Genomic DNA, 26,474 nt, shown 5'->3' with positions numbered 1-26,474 from the left:
AAAGGTATTTACCCATTTAAGATACGGGTATTGTAAGAAAAAATACACGCGGGTATGTAAATGGTAAAATCTTATACCCGAAGGTTTTGGCAGGTACGGGTATGATACTGGAGTATCCCGAACCCGTCTACCCATGTACCGCATATAGCCCAGTACAAGAGGCCCATTATATTTTGCCTAAAGCCCAACGCCCCAACCCAACATCTTTCGTATATAACATGGCCCATTAAATCTTGCCTAAGGCCCAACCCAACCTAGACCAATACGAGAGGTGTTAGTAAAATTTCATACCCGATCACGGGTACGGGTATGGTTAGCCATTGAGGGTCGGGTCTTCAGGTAGATGTATGGTTGAGCTATACTCGTACCCGAACCCGATGGGTGACATCCGGACACATGTTCATTCCACGGCTTTTGTTTTCTTCCACCTCTACCCGCTTTTCGGCCCGTTTGAACAAACATCTCGCCTCGAATACCAATCCTGAGTATATTCTTCAAGAGTTTTAAATTTATTTAACTGATCCAATACTTAGATTTTTTTATTTTACTAGAGAATTTGTTTCAAATTATTCCCTCCGTTCCTAAATTCTTGTCGTCGTTTTAGTTTAACTAAATTCTTGTTGTCGTTTTAGTTCAAATTTAAACTAAAACCACGACAAGATTTTAAAAACGGAGGGAGTACTTAGGTACTCATGCGTGGCTACCAGACAACAAAATTATGTATAGGATGGGCCCATCAAAATTGCTATATAGCACATTGTCTTAAGAGAACATATCCGGCGGTACCGGGGCATTTTGTATTACCACGCTCTAGACCAAATAGGATCATCTGATCGTTGCCATGATGGCTTTCCCTCAGAAAAAAAATAGGATCATCTGATCTGAGTCTACGACATATGATTGATTCTAGGATGTATAGATTTCATTTATTTATCTTTTGAGAGGAAGATGTATAGATTTCACTGTTTCCGAACATTCTCCACCGTTTCTGGACGTCCGATGTGGCCGGGCTTCGCCAATTGGGCCGCAGCTGCTCCGCGAAATAAAAGGCAAAGAAGCTGGTTAGTTGGGCCGGTTTGTTTTACAGCCCACCCGTGTTCTGTGCTCTCCTTGGGCAGCCAGGCGACCATGGCGACGACGGCGCTCCACGGGCTTGCTTGGCTGCAGGCTGCAGCGGTCGAGTCGCAGGGGAGTACGGGTGGTGGTGGTGGGTGAGGACGGCGGCTTCTCTCTCGGCAAGACCAGTGCCTGACTCACTACCTGATCGACGGCCAAGCCTCTCCGTCCTCGTTGTGTCTCTGCAGATCTGCGCAAGCTCGGCAGGCCACCTTACCTGACGGTTCTCCCTAGACATGGTGAGTCCCTTGACTTCCCCTTCATCTAGATTCCTTCCTTTGCGCCCATCATTGCCTGTTTAATTTATTTCTTTACATACTTCACTGTCATTTTTTTTCTTAATATCCTATTAAAAAAAGTTCTTAATAAAGTTTGGAGGGACGATATGCTATTTTGCTAACACTAAGTTCATCAGTCATTACTTCATCGTGGTTCGCTTACTTTCTAGTAGAAACTTCATTTTAATTGCAGTTGACGAAACTTATCTAGATCGTGCTAAACCAGCAATGTTGCTGAACCATTGAACCTGGAATCAAAGGTATGCATACATATGTGAGATATTTGTGTAATTGTTCCTGATGATCCAGTAACAACTGTAACTCAGGCATCAACAACTCAAGGCACTTGGAGCCAACTATACACTGCCATTTGGTGAAAGGTACAGTATTTCAACGTTATCTCTGTTGTTCTGCTAACGCGTAATATATCGCACGGTTCTATTCCCTGCAAGGCACATAAAAACATAAGTTTAAGTTTGAGCTTGAGATTAGAATTTTTAGGCTCAGGAAAGGTGAGATGTAATATAATTTTTTTAACTCGTCCTCGAAATAAGGAATAGCTTGAGGTTGACAAATACATGTCAATTTATATTACATTTATAACCATATTAGATACCAGGGCACCCAATGTTAGATCTCGCTGGATGTTGGTACTTGGGTTACACTTTTTCCGGAAGAAGATGATGTCTATTTCTTTTCTTATGTATGTATGGGAAAACAAAATATATCCTGACAAAAGAAGGTTTTATGTAAGGCTAATTTTGTGTAGCCAACTCTATAGCACTAGACGAGAATATTTATTTCTTAATAAGAGGAGGATGTTATCAATGTTTTAGCAATTGTTTGAGCGAACGCCTACTTTCTAACAGATATGTACTTAAGTTGCATTCTGCATACTTTTTTTACTATCTATTTTTTTTAGCTCAAGACGGCCGATTTCCGTCGCTCGATTAGAAGAAAAGAATTGATCATATTTATAAGGAAAACTGGGCCCAAAAACCAATACAATACACGGCTTATTTTAGGAAAACCGTGCGGAAAACCCTGGCTACAAGCAAAACACAGGACCAAACTAAAGAACGAGCCACAACCGCCAAGGCGAAGCCCCTCCGGCTCCAACGACGCCGAACAAGGAACAACTACATGTGCCAGAAGAGGTAGGCATAACTGGGCTTCTTCGACACCGGAGCAAGGAGGTGCTGCCCCGACTGGAACCACAAGCGCATTAGCCAGCCCGTGCTGCATGAAGCCGCCATCCCTGCCAAGCCAACCGTTGCAAGCATACTCCGCCGTCAGACGAGCGCTCCAAAGGCAACGGCGACAAGGAGGGCACGACGTCCGAAGACGCCGCCGTTGCCCGATCCGGACCGAATCTAAGCTTTCGCTTGGAAGCACCTTGTCTGCACAGGGTGGGGAGTGAAAGGGCTGCTCGACGACGCCTTCAAGAAGGGAGTGACATCCGTAGACACCGTCGTCGCCGGCACCGACAAGACGGTGCAGGGTTTTCACCCGCAACCTCCACGCACCCACCGCGGACAGGAGCATATAGCCGCGCAGCGAGCCGAAGGCAAAGGCATGACAGGGGCCACCGCACACCACGAGCGTCGACGAAGGTTGTCGCACGCCATGCAGCCCAACCACCACCGGCCAGGGCGCCGCAATTGCCCCACGCACCGGATCTGATGCCCAAAAACCCGAATCTGGCACTCCAAGACCCGGATCTGACGCCCACCACACGCTCCGCAACCAGCCGGAGCCGCCGCACTTCCATCTCCACCAGCCAGGGCAGAAACCACACCATGCCAGCGCACGCCCGCCCGACGTGCCCCGCAACCGGCGCCCACCCGGCCCAGGCCCATAATTGGGCCCGCCCCGCAGGCACGGCCTTGCCCGCCGGGCCTTAGCAGCCGCGCGACCTTGCCTGCCAGGCCTCCGCCGCGCACCGCGGCCACGCCCGCCCCGCGCCTCCATCGCAACCCGGATCTGGCACGCAAGGGCGCGGAGAGAGAGGAAAAACGCCCCGCCGCCACCTTCCCCGGAGGTGCACGGCTTCGCCGGCGCCCCCTCCGGTGGCGCCGAGGTGGGGGAGGAAGGGGACGAGGCCTCAAGGGCCAGCGGCGGCTAGGGTTCCCCCGAGTCGCCCGAGGAGAACGACGCGGGGCGGCGCTAGGGTTCCCCCGAGTCGCCCGAGGAGAACGACGCGGGGCGGCGCTAGGGTTCCCCCGAGTCGCCCGAGGAGGACGACGCGGGGCGTATCGGGACTCAACTCTTCACCGTCTTTTTTTTAAATGTTCCGCAGTATTCAAAAAACTGAAAGTCCGTTTATATGGTCTTTGCGGATTGAGATTAAGAAATGAGGATCTGGTCCATGTGTAGATCTCATCGGAGTCAATAAACTGAAACTTGGCAGGTTCCTGGCTCCAACCTATTTTCAAATAATCAGTGATCCGAGTGCCTACAGTAAAGAGCAAGGCCGGATAAAATTTGGAAGCCGAGAAACAGCGGTCATGCAATTCTCATGGATTCATTGCCAGATAAGGAAGCAGGGGGAATCAGTTTGCCTGAGGTATATATTACCTGTACTTGAACTCAACTTTTGTTCCTCTGAACTGATCTTTTGAAAAAAAAAAAATATTTGAATATCACTGCACTGATAAAGCCTTACAAGGAAGGATGAGTATTACTGCTCCCTCCGATCCATAATTATTATAAACCAGCGACACTTATTATGAATCGGAGGGAGCAGATGGTATGGTATCCGTCTAAGAATCAAATAAAGACATGTGTGCACTTGATATCCTACCTACGAATTATGTCGGTGGTCCTCATACAGACATGATTAATGCACCGCATCGCCAACACGAATGGATTAACCGGAAGATCTTTGATGGATCACCTACTTTCATCATGAGACCAGTCCGCCAAAGGAATCCTGTATTTACCTTTCTGTACCAAACATGGTAAATTTTAATTCTCATGGTCATTACGCTACTTCCAAAGTCAAGTAAAGCCGCCTGTTATTCAATAAAATAAAATTTCCGTTTTAATTTTATGTTCACTATATCATGTTAGTTTACACCCAAAGCTGTCCTTCTCGACCGTAGGAATGGGCGCGCTTATCATAGTCTACTGTGCTATCGCAGTATCTTATGAAAACATCTAGGAAGACTGGAACTCGAGTCTTCAAATTATATTAGCACCTCGCCAATAATTAATCTGTGTAAGAATTTTGTTTGCTTCTCATTTCTGTACATCAACGGAGATAGGACTTCCAACTTTTGTCCTTACTTAAGCTGAAGATTCCCTTCACACAGGAAGAATCCTTACGCTTTCCGCGCAAAAGAAAAAGGAAGAATCCTTATGAAGCAGCGTGCGTGATCCTGATAGCGGGTACTACTGGTATATAGCAAGAGCCAAGAGCTGATGTGCTGAAGCTTTCAAGGCAATGCCAACGGTAGACATGGACAGCGGCGGCCTTCTCCTGCTCCTCGTGGTCCTGCTCGCCGGCCTCGTGTCCACTCGTGTCCGATCGAGCCGCCGTCGCCATGGGAGAGCCGCACCAAGCCCGCCGTCCCTCCCGTTCCTGGGCCACCTCCACCTGATCAAGAAGCCGCTGCACCGCTCGCTGGCCAAGCTCGCCGCCTCGGCGAACGGCGGGCTGGCGCCGCTCCTGTCGCTGCGGCTGGGGACTCGACCCACGCTCCTCGTGTCGACGCACGCGGCGGCCGAGGAGTGCTTCACGGCGCACACCGACGCCGCGCTGTCGGGCCGGCCGCGGCTGCTGGTCGGCAAGTACCTCGGCTATGGCTACACGACGCTCACCTGGGCGCCCCACGGCGCCCGCTCCAGCACCCTGCGCCGGTTCCTCGCCGCCAACCTCTTCTCAGCGCGCAGCCTCGACGAGCGCGCCGCCGACCGCCGCGCCGAGGTCAGGCACCTCGTCGAGACCCTGCTCTCCGACTCTGCCGCAGCCGCTGCCGGCGTCGGCGTCGGCATCGTCCTCCGCCCGAGGCTGTTCAAGCTGGTGCTGGACGTGATGCTGCGCGCGGTGACCGCGCGGCGGCACGCCGGGGACGCGCGCAGGGTCCAGGAGCTGGTGGAGGAGTCGTTCGCCGTGGTCGGCGCGCCCAGCGTCGGCGACTTCTTCCCGGCGCTGCGCTGGGTCGACCGCCTCCGCGGCATCGACGCGGCGCATGCCAGCCTGCAGTCCAAGCGCGACGCGTTCGTGCAAGGCCTCCTCGACGACCACCGTCGCCGCCGCAACGCCATTGGAGACACCACCGACAGCAAGAGGAGCGTCATCGAGGAGCTGGTGGCGCTGCAAGAGGCCGACCCGGAGCACTACACGGACACCATAGTCAAAGGCATCGTGCTGGTGCTTCTAAGCACGGGGACGGACACGACGGCGCTGACCATGGAGTGGACGGTGGCGCTGCTGCTGAAGCACCCGGCGGCGCTGCGGAAGGCGAGGGAGGAGATCGACGCCAAGGTCGGCACGGGGCGGCTAGTGGAGGAGTCGGACATCGCCGGGCTCGAATACCTGCAGTGCGTGGTGAAGGAGAGCCTCCGGCTGTGCCCCGTCGGCCCGCTCATCCCGGCGCACGAGGCCGTCCAGGACTGCACCGTCGGCGGCTTCCGCGTCCGGCGCGGCACCATGGTGCTCGTGAACTCGTGGGCCATCAACCGCGACGTGGAGGCGTTCGGGGACGCGCCGGGGGAGTTCAGGCCGGAGCGGTTCTTCGGTTTAACGACGGCGGCCGCCGCGCCCATGATGCCGTTCGGGCTTGGCCGGAGGCGGTGCCCCGCGGAAGGGCTGGCGATGCGGCTTGTGGGATTCACGCTGGCGGCGCTCGTGCAGTGCTTCGATTGGGAGGCCGGAGAAGGTGGCGCCGTTGACATGGCCGAAGGTGGAGGCCTGAGCATGCCCATGGCGACGCCGTTGGCGGCTGTCTGCCGGCCCAGGGGATTCGTCAAGGGTCTGCTCTCTGCTTCCACAGCCTGATCTGATGGGCTCTCGCTCAAACTCGATCAGGTTTATGAAAAATGGATTGTACGTACTGGAGTCGGTGATTAATTGTGTTTACAAGGAAAACTTACATTTCTCGTTGCATGACCACAAAGTAAAAGTCTGTTTCTCTGACGAACTAAGACAGTTTATAATGACACCGGCCGATGATGTAGGAGTATTTGTTTTAGCAAGACACTGAAAGCTGTGTACGCAAGTGTACTGAACTGGTCAATGTGCATTGCTTACCTAGTAGTAGTAATTGTTTACCGACAATTATCCAAATTTTTGTATGCATCGTGATAGCTACCGCTGCAACTAGTATACCGGTTTAAAACAACGACTCGAGGTCTCGAGTCGTTTCATTTGGCAAAATTAAAATAGCAGTGGCAGTGTTGACATTTTTAGGCAGTATACCGGTTTAAAACAACAACTAGTATACCGGTTCACGCTAGGCATTTCATTTGCTAAATGATAACAAGCTGACGTGTATTTACACTGGTCATTTGCTAGTGGCGTATTAGTAGTTACAGATTACGTAAATTGGTGACGGGTTGGTAACGTACACGAAGCTAATCCCTCTGATCCAAATATTTTGTTGTTGTTTTAGTTCAAAACAAGAAAGGATCGTAGGTGCGAAGTGAGCGTGGTTGGTTTCTCACGGTGAAACTATCCCACGCAGTTTCAAGTCTCCGACTTAACATTGGTATTCGCATTTTTTTGATTTATTTTAAGATCTAACCGGCGTTGTGTTTTCAGTGAGAGTGACATACCCGTCAACTATGAGGCGTATGTGGTGATTTCGTCAATCTCAAGATGATGTGTCGGATCAGTCTCTCGGAGATGCTCATAGAACAGGGTCTGCTTGCGTGCGTACATTAGGGTTAGTGCTCATAGAACAGGGTCTCCTTGCGTGCGTGCATTAGTGTCAGTATGTGTGCGTGCTTGTGGGCGTCTGTGTTTGTACCGTGTCTCATAAAAAAAAGAATTTAAGATCGGAGTGAGTAGCTTGTTACTTCAGACCCGTCTATATATGTGTATATGTAAAGTAAACAAATATTTCATTCAAGAGACCGAGTCACCATTTGCTCGATCTGGTTGACTCAGGAAACAATCGACACAGCTTACTTGATGTCTTTCTTTTTCTACAGTAAACAACGGCTCTACTAAGCGGGAATGTGATTATATTCTCATTGGACAATTCATCTCAAAATTACAGCAGCCATATTTTCATTATATGTATGTTGATATTTCTAACAATTGCAAATATTTAGATTCCATAAGCTTCTTTTCACCGGTTTCACAGGAGATGTTAATGTTCATGTACAATTAAGTTGCTCCTATTGTTTTGCTGCATGCGTGTTATAGATGATAAAATTGTCTTTTATTTTGCATTTATCATATTATTATCATTTGTTCATGACATTATGTCCAAATCTGTTAATAGAATTTTCCGCGGTAACACACGGTGACTCTTATTACTTGTCAGACTCTTTCTACTGTTGTTGATGATTATTAGTAGATCAGTGAGATTTTTTTAGAAAAATAATAATATTGTTGTTGATGATTATTCAGTGGGTTTTTTAGAAAATAATAATAGTGTGCATATACATTCTTTTAGGGGAATAATATGCATATAGATGGCCCTTAGCTAAGGAAGGAGACCAGGCCCAAATCTTTTTTTCAGGACGCACCGGTAAGAAAGAATTGACCCCGTTTATAAAGAAAACTGGGCATGAAAACCGATACAATGCACGGCTTATTCAAGGAAGCCGTGCGAAACCCTGACAAAGAGCGTACACATAACGAAAACGAATAAACGAGCCGCTACTGCAAAGACAAAACCCCTTCCACTCCAACGATGTCAAACAGGGAACAGCTCCTTGCGGCAAAGAAGGTAGGCAGAACTGGGTTTTTTGATGACCGGAGCCAGAAGAGGTTGCCCCGACAGGAACGTGGCGCGCATTGACAAGCCCGCGTAGCACGAAGTCGCTTTCCCTGGCTAGGTCATACTAGGCCCACCGCAGCGAGCATACTCTGCCACCAAACGAGGGCTCCAAAGGCAACGCCTACAAGGATGACATGGCGTCTGATAAGGACGTCGCCGCTACCCGACCCAGCCACCGAATCAGAGCTTTCGCTCGGAGGCACCTTGTTTGCGAAAAGTGGGATGTGGCGGAGCTGCACAACGACGCCTTCAAGAAGGAGAACGATGTCCAAGGACGCCGTCGTCGCCGTCACTGACCCTGTCGATGCAAGGCTTCCACCCGCAGCCACCACACTCACCGCGGACAGAGGTCCTGACCAGGGGCCCCCGCACCGCAGCGAGCATGGGCGAAGCTCGCCGAACGCCACACGCAAAAACCACCACCGGGAAACAAGCCAGGGCGCCGCGACCGCCCCACGCACCGGATCTGGCCACACCCACCCGAGATCTGGCCACATGAGCAGTAGACGGGGCAGCGTGGCCGTGACCCACCAGGCCCAAAACAGGCCCCCAACACCGCCGGCGGGGGCCGAGCGCCCCCTCGCGGCCCGCACCGCCGCGCACGGCGGCCTCCTCGCGGCCCCGCGCCAGCAGGACTTTCACACGCCGCCAAGCCCTGGCGGCCTTCACGTGCGCCGCTGCCCCAACCGCCGCTAGGGCCCATCCGAGCACCGGATCTAGCACCTCCATCCTCGGATCCGGCACCTCCAACCCCAGATCTGGCCCGGCCGGCCATCGAGCCAACGCCACCATGCCAGAAGCCCCCGACGGCCGCGCGGCGCAGCACATCCACGCTCCGCTCCGACCCGAGCGTCGTCCCGCCAGCAGCGCCCCGCGACGCCTCGCCTGCAGCACGCCGCCGCCCTTGCGCCGCCTTGTCTGCAGCAGCCCCGCGCAAACTCCCAGAGGAAGAGCCGTGCGAGATGAGAAACTGCCACGCGGCCCCTTCCTTGGGTGTGCGCAGCTTTTCCGGCACACCCGCGCACACCCTCTGACGGCGGCGTTGTGGTAGAGGGAGGGTGGAGGGCCCTGAGGCCGGCGGCAGCTAGGTTCCCCCGTGTCACGAGAGAAGGATGACGCCGGGGTGAAGGGTATAATCAGGATGGTTTTCAGTTAAGGAGGATAGCAGGGACAAATCTGGATAGCCCAACTAAGTGACTAACAACCAAACTAATTCCTTTAAAAAAACAAAAAACAACCACACTAATCGTACACCGTAGGAGGCAGCAGCAGCCCAGGCACGTAACGTAAATCCTGATGCTATCCTCTCAAGAAAAGAAAAAGAGAAGAGAAATGTTTCTAAAAAAAAAGAAGAGAGAAAAGGGCCCCGATGCTCCATCGTTCAAAATAAATAAATAAAATACAAATCCGAATGCTCCATTTTTTTTTGACCACATCCGAATGCTCATCAACGGCCATCAGAGAAGAGCTCCCCATCCTATCCAGTGCCGCCCCCCGCAGTTATATTTGGCAGCTCTCCGATCGCTCCCAAACTTCAGCCGCTACCTCCCGTCTCACCTCCGGCGTTCGGGTTCTCCATCCGCCAACCACGTCGGAGCGTTTCCTCCCGCCAAGGTAGGCCTCCTCTGCCCTCTTCCGCCAAGAGCCCAAGACTACCCTCCCTCTTCCTTCTCTGCCGCCCAGACCGCGCGCCCCCCTCCGGCCGCTGGTCACACCGCGTCGGTGCCGCTCCTCGATGAGGATGAGCGCCTAGTCCCTCTTGTTGGGTTGTCGCTGGAGAGGGAGAAGGGAGCAGAGGCGTCGGGAGGAAGACGGGTTAGGGAGCAGGCCCAGCTACTGACCGGACCAAGGCACAAATGATTATTCTAATTCCTCTTGGCACTCTCTTGTGACATTGCCTCCTACTTATTTTCTTACTGTGTATGGTGCTAATGTTGTAGAATTTCGAGCTTCAACTTTGACCATCAATTCTACAATTAATTAAGAATTGAAACCTAGTCTTAGTACTTAGTACTGTCATACATAATTGATAAGAGAAGTGCAGGCGAACTGTGATGAGGAGGAATAGTTGTAAGCTATCCCAGCACGTCATCTGAGAGTCTGAGAGCAAATTTGATAATAACAATTTGTGCTTCATGCTAATTGTTCTGCCTAACATAGTCACATAGTGTATAGCATGTTTGTAGTTAATGTTGGTACTGAAAGGACAAAATCGCTAAAACCACATTTCTACAACAGGGAATGCTGTGAGGCCATGGGCACCATAGCCAGTGTATCTACAGCCGCGTTCTAGGCATTGCTGGAGGACTGAAAGATGTGGTCTCCATTCCATGAACTTAATGAGCTGTCCCGTGGTCAGCTATAGCGGTGTTACAGTCTGGCTCGCTGTAGAAGAGAGCATTCGACATCGGAGGGTTTGCACATGCAAGATGTTTGATGTTTGTTCCCAGCAGAGGAGGAGGGCAAGGCACCTGGTGGGTTTTGCCAAGAAGAGGAGGAGGCGTTCCAAGAGGCAGCAGCCTTGGTGGAAGGAGTGGTTCTCGGATTGGAACGATGAGGAATACAACTTGGCTGGGTTGAGGGAGGACAATGAATTGTTCCAGGAGGTTGTTAATGATGAAGACCTGTTGGAGAATGAGAAGTTTGAGATGTGGAAGAGTAAGGCCGAGGCAATTGTCGAGCTCCGGGAAGCCCAGATGGATGCTGAGAATGCGGAAGGGCGTTCTTGGGAGGATTGGATCGGTTGGAGCAGCACCACAGGAGGTGGTGATTGGGGTGGGGCTGGGAGCTTGTCGGACCAGATAAGTGATGATCCGACAGAGATAGTGAGAGATAAAGGCATCATTGAAACTTTTAAGAACTCCATTGATGAAGATTACAATGACATGCTGTTTGAGGACCAGGTTTTCATATACGCTTCTACAAACTCGGTGCGTTCTTACTGCCTTGCTTGTGTCACTAAAAGTTCACAATTTATTGTCTTGCAATAATCTTGAGATATTATTTGCTTTTCATCTTTACTACAAGTAATGCAGTGTTTTTTGCATGTGGTGTACTATTATGCCTGTAATAACAATAAAAATTGTTGTGGATCTATTTCAATGAAGAAAAATGGAAATTTTACAGAGTTTAGCATCCATCTCGTTTATTCGAAATTGTACTTTGCAGGCCAAATTTCTAGCATTGCTGATTGTGGTTCCGTGGGTGTTGGATTTTCTAGTACACGACTATGTTATGATGCCATTTCTAGACAGGTAATTCATCTTACAGCTATGTTGTTCCATATCTAATCTTTCTTCTCTTGTTTTTTGTTGCAGAAAACACATATTCTATGTATACCTATCTGATGTTAGAATATTTTTTATAAAATAAAGCTACTGATAATAGCAACTCTATGCTTCTGTAATTACATGCAACCATGTACACTAATGCACAATTGATTACATTGATCATTACACGATAACAGGTATGTCGAGAAGGTGCCACTTGCCGCTGAAATCCTTGACGTAAGACGCAGCCAGAAGCTTCAGATGATAAAGGACCTAAATATTGAGAAAGCACGATTCCGTTTTGAAGTAGAGATTGGTAAATCTCCTCCACTTTCTGATGAGGAGTTCTGGTCAGAGTTGCGGGAAAAAGCGTGAGACCATTATGCTTTCTTGCCAAGTTGTTACTTACATTAGCGCAGTAGCAATGTCTGTCATGAACATTCATCCTCTCTGTGAAAAAGATAGTCATGAACATCTTTTTGTGGTCCAATAAATTTATTTGTTTAATTTTAACGGATCTGCTCTGTTACTTTATCAGGGTAGAGTTGAGGGATGAATGGAGATTAGAAAACCGACAAGCATTTGCAAATATCTGGTCTGATATGGTTTACGGGGTCACCCTATTCCTTATTATGTACTTTAACCAGAGTAAAGTAAGTATATATATCAACTAAGCAGCTTCTTCTTTCTTTTCTTTTTTCATTTTCTTACCATTGGCAACTGTGTACCATTAAATTTGTCTAGCACCCTCCCTGATGTGCAAATACCATGTGGATCTTCTGCGCTATTTGAACTTGTGAATAATAATCAACGTCAGCTGTTAATACCTGATAATGTTAGGTCAAATAACGTCAGAAATGAACTTAACAGAGTTTTCCCCCGAACTGTGACTACTTGATAATGCTTTGATTTAAGTTAGTGCTGAATTAACATCATCTCAATTACAGTAACCTTTTCTTTTCCTATTAGTATCATTCAGTAAATGGTCCTGACGCACGTCCAATGTTTTCTGTACAAGATCTTGGCCTATTTTTTCTCCTTATAACATTATACATGTTATCTTGTTATCATCTGACATACATCTTACTCGTACCAATGCTTTCAGGTTGCAATGCTGAAGTTCACTGGGTATAAGTTGCTAAACAATATCTCGGACAGTGGCAAGGCCTTTCTTATCATTCTAGTGTCAGATATACTTCTGGGGTAAGTTATATGAATTGAGACCTACCCTGCCCCTCCAAACCCCAAAATGCTAACTGCATCCCATAAGCTATACTCACGTATACCATAAAACCTATATAATAGAAACAAAAATTTAACAACCAAAGCTTTTGCACATGTAAGAAAAAGTAGCTAAGTTCACAATATTCAAAGATTTTTTTTTCTCGTAAAGAAAAGGCTTAACAGGAAGCCTGGCTAATACTAGGGCAATAGTGCATTGGCTTCTCTAGCAAGCATTATCTCACAATTTAATAGTTTTCTAGAAAGGGCTAGGCGAGTGGGGCCTATCTCATGGACTAGTCACGATAGATGGGCAATTAGGTTGAAATGGTGGGATAGTGCCTAGGTGGGCCAGACCCAGAACAGAGTAAAACCGTCACTTTTTTTTATAAAACATTGCGTTTTTAAGTCATAACAGAGTAAAAACGTCACTTTCTTAATTCTTTAAAAATTATTGAAGTGGAATATTTGTCAGAATCTTGATAATTAAACCAGTTAGGAGATTCAGTCTTATTTACCATCTAGTTAAGAAATACTGAAATTTATTTACTGTCTAGTTCAAAATGCTTTTCTTTTCTCTAACAAGCGCCTAAGTGCATGTCACTTTTAGCTACGAAATACTGAACAAGCGCCTAAGCGCACTAGGTTATTTCGCCTCTCAGAAGTTCATTAACACAGAAACAAACTGCTCTAATAAAAATGAATTCTCCGGTACGAGTTTATATCCATGCTTCATAAGACATATTGCAATAGGTTTGTAAGTCTGTTTATTTTCTATCTTTTCGTACAAATGTAAATCAAGACTAGTATTATTTTGGTTTGCACTCTGCATCTTTTTTTGAGCAAATATTGTGTCATCTTGTTTGATTATATGAACATCCTCAAGCTGCCCTATCACAGGTACCATTCAGAGGCAGGTTGGCATTCGTTGGTAGAAATCATTCTTGAGCACTATGGGCTTGAAACCGATCAAGCTGCAGTCACCTTTTTCGTTTGTCTGGTTCCAGTCGCACTGGATGTATTTATAAAGTTTTGGGTAGGTCTACTTTCTACTTACCTTTGCACAGTCAAGCTAATAGGGACATGACAGTGGATTTATAAGATCAAGCATCACATTTATTTTGGTTAGAACTCTGGATTTCATCACTTTACAATTTAATTTTGCTAAAGAAAATTTTATGAGATGTTTTAACCAAGATGGTGATCTTACAATATCCTTTATTCCAAATTTTAGCAATTATGGTACTGACACTTAAAAACTCACATTAAAAAAAATTGAAGTTTCTTGGAGAAAGTGATTTTGAACTTGCTCCAGCTTTTCAGTCACAATCTTTTGTGGATTCACCTCCATTTTCCTGACACTGCTCTGTTTAAGTGTCGTTAAAGGTTCACACTTTATGTGCAAGTACCATTTTTTCATAATTCAAAGTACCTGTTCTCTGGATAAGATTGGCATACTTAAATACTTAATTTATTTTCCTTATTTTGCAGGTATACAAATACCTTCCAAGATTATCACCTAGTGTGGGCAACATCTTGGATGAAATAAGGCGTCACTAGAGAATTCTTTCCATCAGGAGTTTTAGATCCTTTTAGGGTATTGCTAGGAGAAGTTGATATTCCAGGTATGTATTGACTTCTATGTAGTGTTGGTTCCTAGTTGTGTTGGTGTCAATTATTGATTAGTTGAAAACTAGCAGCGATTGATACATACAGTTATTCATTAATTGTTCTTCAAGGAGAATAAAGAGCATTTTTCTGTCCTTCAATTATAAGGATGCACATTTTGATATGTGATATGTCATCACCAATGTTTTTCTTATAAAAAGTATTTCTTGATTCTAGCTTGACAGCTTGAGATGATGAAAATTTAAATATTTTCACTCATTCTATGAATGAATTTTAAACTGTCCAAACTCCAAATAATCATAAACAATGGTTGCAAGAAAATAAAGTAAACCAATCAGGATTAAATTTCTTGTTTCTTGTACCAAAGGGAAAATGTCTGTTTATATATTGCAGGTTAGTCAACAGATCATTGGAGCTAGGATTTCAACTATGGAGGAACTGTTTTTCTGCGGACACCTTGGAGTCGGAATGTGTGTCTAATCAGTGATCAAATATGATTCTACTTGTCATAGCTGGCAATTTTAGATGTCGCATGAACCAGTTATTATTCTAAAAATGTGTCATGCTGATTTTATGCTATAGTTACTCTCCAGGTAAAGAAAAAGATTTTGCACCATAGGTATCCTATAGGCAAATGTGATCTTTTATTATGAAGCCAAGTGGTTTTGGCCCCCAAAGTTCGCATATAAGGAAGATCATGTTTTTCAATCTTCTGTTGTGATTTCTGAAGCGGCTGCTGTATAATATACACAAAGAACAGATGCAGCAGGGTAACTTGGTCTTGCATCACTCTCTTATTCATGCTGCTGAAGTTGAAAAGTTGATTGAAATTTTGAAATCTTTGCTTGCTTTACCAATTTGCATCATGAATAGGAGCATTTTCCTGTCGGTTAACTGAACAAGAATAAACAAAAATCTGCAGATCCACAATAACACAATAATTTGCAGGAGCAATCCGAACATGCTTGCATGGTCCCCAGCAGGCAAAAGAATTCTTCTTGTTGTGTTTTGTTTGCAAGGATCAAGGAGTGCAGCATACCACGCCTTTTTGGTTATGTTGCACCTTCAGATCTCATTCACTACCGATATCTTCTTGTTCTCCTCTGTTGTGTGAATTTATCGTGCAAGTCAATCCATCCAAAAACATGATGCAAGAAGATTCTTTTAGATTCGTCAAGCCGGTCAACTACTTGTTTTCACAGTCGAGAGGAATTGCTACGCCGCGGATTCTCTTCGATCGCCTGCAGCTTTTTTTTTTGTCGACTGCATGTGGTGTGCCTGCCGATTGCTGTGGAATATTTGACGCGCAGCGTGGCTAATTTGCCATTTACTTTGTGATCGTGCCTTATATCCTTCGTCCCAAATTAAATGTCAAAATATTACATATATCTACACGTTTTTTTATGTATAAATACATTCATATTTTGAGCAAATTTGAGACATGTAGTATGAGAGGAAGGGAGTAGGTATTTCCCTGTCCCACTGGTGCATCTTCATGCCTCCCTTCTACCGCGGGTACACGATGGGCTCTTCAAAATCAGACCAGGGGTGCAAATTATCCGGTGAGGATGGCGACACGTGAACACTAACGCCTGGAAGATGTGCCTTCAACCCAAGTAAACCACAAAAATTGCTTTAACTCAGACCATTCAAACCTGTCATTTTCAAGCTGGCTCGGTTTGCACCGCAATCCGGCCGGCAAAACCCGCCTACTTAATTTGAGGTCTATCCTACGATATCTTCACCTAAATTAAGGCACTTCAGCAACTGGCAGCCCTATCAATTAATTTTGCATTTCTAGCATTAGCAACGGTATAATCCCTATCAATTAATTTGCATATCTAGCACGAGAAACACGAGTAAAATACATCATTAATCCATGAACTCGACAAAAATGAACACTTTAGTCCATGAACTCGGAAAACGCACACTTAAATCCCAAAACTGGGACTACTGTGTCACTTTAGTCCAAAAACGGTTCGGCGAGGCTTAATCTCGCCACGTGGCCGCCACATCGGCTTCGGTGACCCCTTCACCTGCGTTCTCTCGTCAAAATTGAGCATTGTGGGATTCATGGCAACCTTAGGCGAGGCGGCGGCTTCAACGCCGTGGTTCTCAGGGCCCCAAGATGCGTAGCTGCCTTGCCCCTTGCGACGGCTTGGGCATGGTGATTTTGCGGAAAAAAATCCTGAGAAAATCGTGTAGCTGCCCGCGGTCCTAGCCGAAGCTGACGTGGTGGCCACGTGGCGTATTTAAGCCTCAACGAATCGTTTTTTGACTAAAGTGACACAGTAGTTCCAGTTTAGGGGTTTAAGTGTGCGATTTCCAAATTCGTGGACTAAAGTGTTCATTTTTGCCGAGTTCATCGACTAGTGGTGTATTTTACTCCGAGAAACATTGTAATAATGTGTTCCATGTATCCACAACCCATCGCATAATGTCTGCGAGTCGCATGCTTTTAACTGTGTTTTTCAGATTTTTTTGCATAATATATTTGCCAAAAGGCCCTTGTACATGTTTGACTTTGGTTTTTATCGAGGTAAATATCCGGTGAGAATGGAGACACCCCAACACTAACCCAGCCTGCAAATTGGGCCTTCAACCCAAGTAAACATAAAAAATGTTTAACTACCGCGCAGACCTGTTATTTTCAAGATGGCTCGATTTGCACTGCAAACCGGCCGACTAAACCCGCCCACTTAGGCTCCGTTCAGATCTACCCTTCCCGTCGGGGATCAATGGGGAACGAACGAAATTTAGTTCAACGTCCCCCCCATACACTCCGATCCCGCCAGGGAATACAGTAACCGAACAAGGCCTTGGAGGTCCATCCTACGATATCTTCACCAAAATTGAGGGACTTCCGCGGCTGGCAGCCCTATCAATCAATTTTTGCATTTCTAGCATTAGCAACAGTATAATCCCTATCAATTAATTTGCATATCTAGCACAAGCAAAATTGTAATAATGTGTGCCATATATCACTACCCATCGAAATCGAAATAAAATAATGCACAATATCTTCACCAAAATGAAGGCACTTCCGCAGCGGGAGCCCTATCAATCAATTTTGCATTTCTAGCATTAGCAACCGCATAATCCCTATCAATTAATTTGCATATCTAGCACGAGCAACATTGTATTAACGTGTGCCATGTGTCCACGGCCCATCGAAATTGAAATAAAATATGCATAATATCTGCGAGCTGTGTTTCTCAGTTTTTTTTTCATAATATCTTCGCCGAAGGCTTGCTTGTCCATGTTTGACTTTGGTTTTTACCGGGGTAAACATTAAAGAAGCGATCTGCATCGAGTTTACTGGCCTTTTTTTACAGGCCGGGCCGGATCGGATCGGTGGACCAAAACAGCCGGAACCGGTCTGATTTAAAAAGGCAACGATGATTAGCCCGTGAGTGGACCTCTCCTCCCTTCTCGCATACTCACCACCGTCAAACCCCTTCCTCCCCCGCCGGCCACCCATCGCCGGCCTCCTGCTACCGCCGGGCCGCGCGCCTTCCGCCGCTACTACCTCCCCCCGTACCCTCCCCCTCCTCCCCCCCTGCCGGAGCATGGCGTCCAGCGGAGGAGATCCGTCCGGATTCGTCGGTAAGCCCTAGCTTTGCTTAATTCGCTTGCTCCAATTCGTCCCCGTGCTTCCAGCTATCCGGCCCGAATTGTTCGTTCGCCGGAGGGTCGCTGTGTTGCGTGGTTGCTCCTGCCCCCCCGCCTGCTGCTTATCTCCTGCAAGAGACCTAGGCGGTGGTGCTAGGGTGGGTCTGTCTTGGTTGGTTGCAAACCCTAGACCGGCGTGCTTGCTGCGGAGAAGCGGTAATCGCTGCCCGTTTCCTGAGAATTTCCGCATTTAGGGCCCCACCTGCCGCTGGGAGGGAGGAATTTTGTCAGGGCAGCGAGTTGGTCGTGCTGAATTTTGCGTTCCTCGTGGGGATTTGAGTGTCGTTTTGCTAGGAAGAAAGATGAACGCGTATTGAGATGAGCAGAAGAGAGGGGTGTGGTTAGCGATGAACCTGCACGGCGATAGCCTGTGTCGGTGTGCGCTGGGGATATACGAACATGATTAAGGGATTCTTGCTGATCCACTGAGCATCGTAAGGCTATTTTACAGCCGCGTGGTGTCTTGAGCACATGATACTTGTCAAGCATTTCGTTAGGGGGTTATGACTCATCAATTGTACCATGGCAAAACTTTCTGCAAATTCTCTCTGTTGCTCTTATCTGTATGATGAATCTATTTGTTTTCACCTTCGTATTTTTTCGTTGTAGATTGCACGATTCCACCGCAACCAGAAATTGTAGTTGATAATAACCCCTCGAAGAGTGTAAATACCAAAGAGCAGGTAATGTGCTGTATACCCCTTTGTCTCCTCTTCTGTCCAAGCATTGAAATGTCACTGACGGTTGATTTCTGTTGCATCAGATTATTTCTATTACAGCTGATAAAACAACTGCTACCAATGTGCATGGCTCTACCTCCTTAAAGTCACCAAAAGGTGCACAAGAGAGGGCCAATTTTTTGGGTAAAGGTGGAGAACAACCTTATATCTACCAGCCCAATGTGTATGCACCACAGCCACAGGCACTCTATTCTGGAGGTTAGATCGCCTCTATTTTCTGTGTATTAATTTTGATGCATTTTCTCAGCACCGTCGCACACTGCACTTGAAAATAACATGTCTAGACTACTAGAGAGTCAAGTTTGAACCATTGCTCTCCAAATTTTGTTTTTACTATTTATATGGTTGATTTTTGTTTACTGGTCTTCTGTGTTCAGCACTAATATAAATTATTGTGGAGGTATATATCTTAGCCTTCTTATGATGGTGGATAGTAGATTATTTGGTTTCTCTTTTTGCTTAGAATGCTATTTTTAATTTGAATTTTCTTTTATTTCTTCTGTAGGATACATGAATCCTTCAGGGCAATGGGAAGAGTATCCCTATTATGTGAATATGGAAGGACTCCATTCTGCGTCACCTGTAAGTAGCCAGCTACTGAACTTGTTTCATTTTCTTTATTAAGTTCCTAAGTGTTTCACTGATGTAATTCTACAATGATAACCAGTCATTCATGCTATCTCCTGGATACGCGAACAACTCCCATATGATGTATGGAGCTTATTCTCCTGTTTCAACCGATGGCCAGTCCTACTCCTCTATGCAATTCCCCTTCTCAAGTCCGTACTACCAGCCACCAGCTTCTCCTAGCATGGGATACTCAAATTCTGGTACTGGAATGCCTCAAGGAGACCCTATGCTTCAGCAAGAATACTTCCTTCCTGATGGTCTTCTCTATTCACCCACAGCAGCGTACCATCAACCATTCGGGTCTTACAACAGAGGTAACTTCTGTCCCTTTCAGTCTCCTGTACTATTCCAGGCATAGATATTGTGATGGCAAGCAATACGTGTTGTGATAAGTTGGTTAGGGCCATGCCAAAGTGCCAAACTGATCTTATATCACTTTCACAGCACCAACACAACCAAACAATGCTCCGGGAATGTTTGGGCAAGGCAATGCACCACTGGCTTCTGGAATGGTATGTTGCTATGCAATTTGATTTTGGCATGCTTTGGTTTAGAGTTGCAGTTCCATGTCCAGGGGAGCTTGCATCCCCTGGATTTGGGCATGGACGTGTGTTCCAAAAATTCTGAACGAATTTCATGGCTGTAGCGCATAGATTTATGCAAACTTGCACAATTTCACATTCAAATTTCTCAAGTGAGAACCAAAAAAGACAACCAGTACTGCAGCCAACATGCACTGTGCATACTGGGTACTGACTACATGTTTTTTTGGGTACTTTAACAGGTTAGGATTTGAATACCGCCAAATATGCAAGTTTGCATAAATTTATTTGTGTGACATCATGAATTTTGCTAGAATTTTTGTATCATTCTGTCACGATTTTTATGCCAAGTTATAATCTGCTCTGGAGATGTGCTGCTCAGTAGAAAATGAGCAGTTATTGTTGGACCTCAAGTTTAGTTGTTCATTATGTTTATAGTGGCCTCTAAATGCCCAGCACTGATAATCCATGTTATTCCAGCAGCATGGATCAATGTATGGTTCCGGATCCTACAAGGCACGCCAACAAGGCAGTAAATTTGGAGGCACTACTCCAAGTTGGAGTTCTGCGGGTCGCAGATATGGTAATTTTGACTACAGCTCCGGTCAACAAAAGGGGAGCATGCAATTCGGTATTCAGAATGGTTCTCTGGAGTTTCTGAATGAGCAAAACCGTGGCCCACGTGCTGCAAAACCAAAGAAGCAAGACACAGAGGACTCTTCAGTAGATGATAAAAGTGAGAAAGCCGTTCCGCTGGTTGATAGTGAGCTGTACAACCGTCCTGATTTTGTCACCGAATACAAGGATGCAAAGTTTTTTGTAATAAAATCCTACACAGAGGACCATGTACATAGGAGCATTAAGTATAATGTTTGGGCCAGCACAGCTAGTGGGAATAGAAAGCTGGATTCAGCTTACCGTGCAGCCAAGGAGAAAGAAGACCATTGCCCTATTTTCCTGTTTTTCTCGGTAAGACCAGCCCCTTTATTTTGGTGGTTTATTTTCCCGGTCGTCAATTTAGGTTTTATCTTTGCATATATTTGCATTAACACAAAACTGCCTTTTTATAGGTTAATGGCAGCGGTCAGTTTTGTGGTGTGGCTGAGATGATTGGACCTGTCGATTTTGACAGAAGTGTTGACTACTGGCAGCAGGACAAGTGGAGTGGCCAGTTTCCTGTGAAGTGGCACATAATTAAGGATGTCCCAAACAACCTGCTACGGCACATAACTCTTGAGAACAATGACAACAAACCTGTTACAAACAGCAGGGACACCCAAGAGGTAAATTTTGTTTTCGCCAGATTTTATGTAGAATACAGTTTTCTGAAAAAAGATCTGTTAACCCAGTGAGCAACCCATGCAGGTGAAGCTAGAGTATGGTCTCCAGATGCTAACTATCTTCAAGAGCCACGAGGCTGAGACAACCATCGTGGAGGACTTTGACTTCTATGAACAAAGAGAGAAAGCTTTGAAGGAAAATAGACGTCAGCAGCAGCCTGGCAGCACAGAACCCCTGAAACCAACAGTTGCCAAAGCTGTAGGAGATTCTATTGATCATATCTCGGACACATTTTCTCGGACTGTCCAGCTGAAAGAAATCGAGACAAGTGGAAACCAACTGAGAGCTGAGGGCGCCATCTCAGCTGATGATGCGCAAACAGCTACCATCAAGGCTGAAGAAAACAAGGTAGACATGAAGGCAAGCCCTGTGGAGGGAAGCAATTGATTTGCTCTTCCCATATCGATTTACTAGTTTGAAGCAGCAGTTGGATCATATAATGCTCATCCGGAGGTGAAAAGGGGGAGGGCAGGTTGATTGGTGTGGAATGTGGGTTGCTGTTGCTTCAGTTGTACAACATCATAGGATTTTATTTCACCTCCATTTAGGGTATAGTTTCAATATCATAGTTTCAAAAATCTTGTTCCTGTCCCCCTATTCCTGCTCTCCTTTCTTCTCTCCGTCTCCTGTCGGTTAAGCTCTGCGTATGTCGTCAATGCTGTCAGTTTTAGTGGTTGTCTTGTCTCCTCCTGTTTTGCTTGTGTCGCGTCGTGAATGCTGTTTAGTTTTAGCGGTCTCCATCTCCCTTCGTCTTGGTTCTGTGTCGTGTCGTGAATCATTTTCCATTTAAGTGTTCTTCTGGTCATCTTTCATTTTACCTGTGTCTGGGATGAAAATTTCTGTTCCGTTTTCGTGGTACCAGATCTGTGGCTGGGAATACTGTTCAACTTTAGTGGTTCAGTGACGGTTTCATCTCTTCGGCCTCTCGTTCTGTTCTGGTGTGCTTTAAAGCATTTTATTCTCGTAGCAAACTGTAGAATAAGCAGCACAACGCAGTTCAAGCAGCACGATTAACTGTCGTCGTAGCATAATGTAAGATAAAGCTAGCCGTGAACAACAGATTGTAAATCGAGTGCATGATTAGAGAATTAGCCATTTTGAAGTTTCAACGTTTCTAAAAGTATTGATGTATGTTTACTCGGTGTCTGCCTATGACCTGTATAAATAAAATCATAAACACTTGCAAAATGTCTTGAACTAATTTAGGAAGTATGTTTTCAGCATTTGTTCTTTGTTTTATCTACTTGTAGCTTGTGCGGATACACAAGGCCGCTGACTAATAAGCATTGGATGTGATAATAGTAACTACCTTAAAGGTGTGGTACCTGCCGAATGGCGCTACCACAAAGCTGACTAAGCCATTTTTCTTGTCCCTTCAGTTTCAATAGTCTGCGATAGCAGCCACCGACGGTAAACAAAATTTAAGATGATATCTTTTGTACTTGTTTAATCTTCTTTATTTTATCTTGTATCTCTTAATTAGATCGAGCGTATATAATAATGGATCTTCTATGCCATTCCCATCTTATCCTGTAGTCACATATGCGCTTCTCTCCCTCGCCGTCAACTTGTTCAGCTCACAACGGAAGATGTGGTTGTTTAGAGTAACGAGTAAAGTCAATTCATAGAAACTCTGAAAGAATTGTTATAGGAATGCTTTCTTTCCTTCATGTTTTGGAGGATTCAAAACATTTGCCTAAACCTCATGTTTCATTTTCTTTGAGAATTCCAATACAGCATGTGTCTTTATCTCTCCTTTTCTCTTTCTCTGAAAAAGCTTCCTTGTAAAATTCTTGTGTTTCATCTAAACAGCTACTCCCTCTGTTTCATATTAAGTGAATTTCTGTTACATGTATCTAGATACTTTTTAAGCATACATACATCCATATTTAGACAAATTTGAGTCACTTAATATGGAACGGAGTATATTGTACAATTTCCGTGTTCGGTGCATTTTTTACATTGTACAATTCCTGAAACAAGTTTCAGAGAGATTATCAAAGTTATGGTGGGATTAGACGTAAGAGTTTATTTTTTAAGACCCAAACTCGGTAAATGAATATGAATGTATTTTGTGCAAACATGTACATGTCCTTGATCTTTTTTTTTTCTTTTTTTTTGCGGGTGTCCTTGATCTTTGACCACCTTTTTTTTGCTATGATTCCTTGACGTTATTTATTCACGGAACTACTTTTCCGTTCCATAAAGATTGGCGCGGTTTTAAAACTAGTCCTAGTTCAAATCCGTGCCAACCTTTATGGAAGTGAGGGAGTACCTATTTAAGGCGTAGCCCAGCTTGCCAGGCAGAAACAAGTAGCACAGACGAGGTACTCCATCAAACTGAAGAATGGACAGCAGCTTCGTTCTCGCCGTTCTCTTCCTGCTCCTGATCCCCATGGCGAGCTGCAGCCCTCCGCAGGAGCCGGTGATGTGCACGCACGGCAGCTCTGGCTGCACCGTCAGCAACGCATACGGCGCCTTCACGGACCGCACGCTCTGCCGCGCCGCCAGCGTCACGTACCCGCGCACCGAGGAGGAAGTCATCGCCACCGTGGCCGCCGCGGCGTCCGCCAAGCGGAAGCTCAAGGTGGCCACCAAACACTCCCACAGCATCCCCAAGCTGGCCTGCCCCGGCGGCCACGACGGCGCCGTCGTCAGCACGGCGCGGCTCAACCGGACGGTGCGTGTCGACGCCGCCAGCCGGCTCATGACGGTCGAGAGCGGCATGCTGCTCCGGGACCTGACCGAGGCGGCTGCCGCGGCAGGGCTGTCTTTGCCGCACTCGCCGTATTTCTACGGCTTGACTATCGGCGGCCTCCTCTCGACCGGCGCGCACGGGAGCTCCCTGTGGGGCAAGGGCGGCGCGGCGCACGAGTACGTCGTCGGGATGAGGATCGTGACCCCTGCGCCGGCAAGCAAGGGGTTCGCCATGGTTAGAGAGCTCGTGGCCGGTGACCCGGACCTGGACGCGGCGAAGGTCTCCATCGGCGTCCTCGGCGTCGTCACCCAGATCACCCTGTCCTTGCAGCCGGCGTTCAAGCGGTCGGTGAGCTTCGTGAAGCGCAACGACACCGACTTCCCGGAGCAGGTCGCCACATGGGGCCGGCTCCACGAGTTCGGCGACATCACCTGGACGCCGGCGCTGGGCGTGGTGGCCTACCGCCAGGACGACCGCGTGGATGTCTCGGTGCCGGGGAACGGCGTCAACGAGCTGCTCCTCTTCCGCTCCACACCCACACTCGAGGCGATAAAGGCGAGAGCCTTGGAGGAGCGGCTGCAGCAGGGGAACGCCACCGACATGGCCCGGTGCGAGGCGGTGCGGCGGGAGGCGGCCACGGCAGAGCGGCTGGGCAACGGCTTCACTAACGACGGCGTCTCCTTCACAGGGTTCCCGGTGGTGGGGCACCAACACCGGATGCAAGCATCCGGCGCTTGTCTGGATAGCCCGGAGGACGGGCTCGCCACCGCTTGCGTCTGGGACCCGCGCGTCCGGGGCACCTTCTACTACAACACCGCCTTCAGCGTCCCCCTCTCCAAGGCACCGGCGTTCGTCGCCGAGATGCAGAAGCTCCGGGACCTCAACCCGGCGGCCTTCTGCACCGCCGTGGACCCCAGGCTGGGCGTGCTCCTCCGTTATGTGAAGGCATCCACGGCGTACCTCGGGAAACCCGTTGACTCGGTCGTCTTCGACATCATCTACTACCGGAGCCGCACCGATGGCATGCCACGTGTGCATGCCGACGTTGTGGACGAGCTGGAGCAGCTGGCGCTAAACAAGTACGGCGGCCTCCCGCACTGGGGGAAGAACCGGGACTTCGCCTTCGACGGCGCCATTGCAAAGTACCCGAACGCTGGTAAGTTCCTTAAGGTGAAGGGAAGGTATGACCCCGAGGGGCTCTTCTCCAACGAGTGGACCGATAAGGTGCTTGGGGTCAATGGGACCCCGAGTGTCGTCGAGAAGCATTGTGCCATCGAAGGGCTTTGTGTCTGCTCCGAGGACTCGCATTGCGCGCCTGAACTGGGATACTTCTGCCGGCCAGGGAAGATGTATAAGAAGGCCAGGGTTTGCTCGTTCCAACCATCTGGTCACCGGGGTGGCTGGCAAAAACCTGCGTGAAATAATTGTCTTGTTTAAGCCTTGGTCATTGGGAAAAAAAAACCTTCTTCATTTTCCAATCCATCTGTAAAATAATTGCCTTGTTTAAGCCTTGTACAATCCAATCTACGATGGAACAACACAACGTTGAAAGTTGAACTTGCCTCTCAGTTCGGCGGCGACGATCGAGAGGAGAGATAGGGCAGCAGGAAGGCTGTGTAGGACCCGTACGGTACGACGCGCCGCCGACGAACAGGGTCGCTGCGCGCTTGGATCTGCCGACGAACAGAGATTTTCTTTTTATTGAACACAACCGACGAACCGAGATGCGAAGCGAGCGACGGGGGAATTTGTGCTGGGCCACGTGCGGGGATTTGGGGTGCTTGTTTGAAGTTCGGTTGCGGCGGCCCTGGCCCATTGACCATCCTTTCGTTTGCGCTTGATGGGCCTATCAAAATGCATGGGCCTGAGCCCGGAAGAAGAGGTTGTGGCCATTATCCACGATCCCCCAAATCGCTCCAATCCCTCCGTCGTCCCCAAAATCCAAATCGCTCGTCCCTCTCCATCCCCAAGTCAAAATCGCTCCATCCTTCCCTCCCCAAATCAAATCAAGAGGCGTCGTCGAGGAGGGAGCTGTGAGGCTGCGGGCGGAAGCGGAAGACACGGCGGCGACATCAGCGGCGGACAAGTTCTCCTCCTGCTGCTGCTGCTGCTTCATATTTCAAACCGTGCGTGGTGCTGGAAACTTGATCCTCGGCGAGCCCGCTACCACTGCAGACGACAACAAGTGAACCAGGCCGTCCGGATCGAGGAGGAGGAGCGTGGCCACTGTGTGCGAGGATCAGAGTTCGGGATCTGAGAAATTTTGTACGGGTAAACCAGGTACTCCATGGATAGTTATGGGGATGCGGATTTCATTCTCTGGGTACGGGGAGGAAAGCCAAACCCTCCCCAACGGCAACCTGATTAACGCATGCTTAATTAAAT

General features: G+C 47.5%; 3 protein-coding genes and 1 pseudogene across 6 annotated transcripts; all 4 read left to right on the top strand.

The window, feature by feature from the left end:
• Positions 1 to 1,090: 1,090 nt before the first annotated feature.
• Positions 1,091 to 6,684, top strand: LOC100834015 (annotated as a pseudogene).
• Positions 6,685 to 9,763: 3,079 nt separating this feature from the next.
• Positions 9,764 to 15,261, top strand: LOC100840646 (chloroplast envelope membrane protein). Of its 3 annotated transcripts, none has more exons than XM_014901658.2 (9): positions 9,764 to 9,961; positions 10,586 to 11,277; positions 11,516 to 11,601; positions 11,814 to 11,987; positions 12,155 to 12,269; positions 12,722 to 12,819; positions 13,738 to 13,873; positions 14,329 to 14,462; positions 14,860 to 15,261. In XM_014901658.2, the coding sequence occupies exons 2-8, from the start codon at positions 10,678 to 10,680 to the stop codon at positions 14,395 to 14,397; spliced, it is 1,278 nt and encodes a 425-aa protein (XP_014757144.1). In that variant the 5' UTR covers positions 9,764 to 9,961; positions 10,586 to 10,677; the 3' UTR covers positions 14,398 to 14,462; positions 14,860 to 15,261. The 3 variants fall into 3 exon arrangements, with proteins under 3 accessions (XP_014757144.1, XP_014757145.1, XP_014757146.1); XM_014901659.2 differs by having other exon boundaries at positions 13,724 to 13,873; XM_014901660.1 differs by lacking the exons at positions 14,329 to 14,462; positions 14,860 to 15,261 and having other exon boundaries at positions 13,724 to 13,876.
• A 2,631-nt stretch (positions 15,262 to 17,892) lies between these two features.
• On the top strand, positions 17,893 to 22,303 carry LOC100840334. Of its 2 annotated transcripts, none has more exons than XM_010236173.3 (9): positions 17,893 to 18,072; positions 18,748 to 18,821; positions 18,902 to 19,076; positions 19,384 to 19,460; positions 19,546 to 19,822; positions 19,953 to 20,020; positions 20,534 to 21,019; positions 21,121 to 21,333; positions 21,416 to 22,303. In XM_010236173.3, the coding sequence occupies exons 1-9, from the start codon at positions 18,036 to 18,038 to the stop codon at positions 21,776 to 21,778; spliced, it is 1,770 nt and encodes a 589-aa protein (XP_010234475.1). In that variant the 5' UTR covers positions 17,893 to 18,035; the 3' UTR covers positions 21,779 to 22,303. The 2 variants fall into 2 exon arrangements, with proteins under 2 accessions (XP_010234475.1, XP_003573564.1); XM_003573516.4 differs by having other exon boundaries at positions 20,531 to 21,019.
• Positions 22,304 to 23,425: 1,122 nt separating this feature from the next.
• Positions 23,426 to 25,612, top strand: LOC100840029 (L-gulonolactone oxidase 2). The gene has a single exon (XM_003573515.3). It carries the CDS (start codon positions 23,739 to 23,741, stop codon positions 25,506 to 25,508), a length of 1,770 nt encoding a protein of 589 aa, XP_003573563.1. The 5' UTR covers positions 23,426 to 23,738; the 3' UTR covers positions 25,509 to 25,612.
• The last annotated feature ends 862 nt before the right edge of the window (positions 25,613 to 26,474 follow it).

This window comes from Brachypodium distachyon, chromosome 3, assembly GCF_000005505.3.
Source record: "Brachypodium distachyon strain Bd21 chromosome 3, Brachypodium_distachyon_v3.0, whole genome shotgun sequence".
Lineage (NCBI taxonomy): Eukaryota > Viridiplantae > Streptophyta > Magnoliopsida > Poales > Poaceae > Brachypodium > Brachypodium distachyon.
The sequence above is the reverse complement of the archived record's forward strand: the minus strand, read 5'-3'. Positions and strand labels throughout refer to the sequence as shown.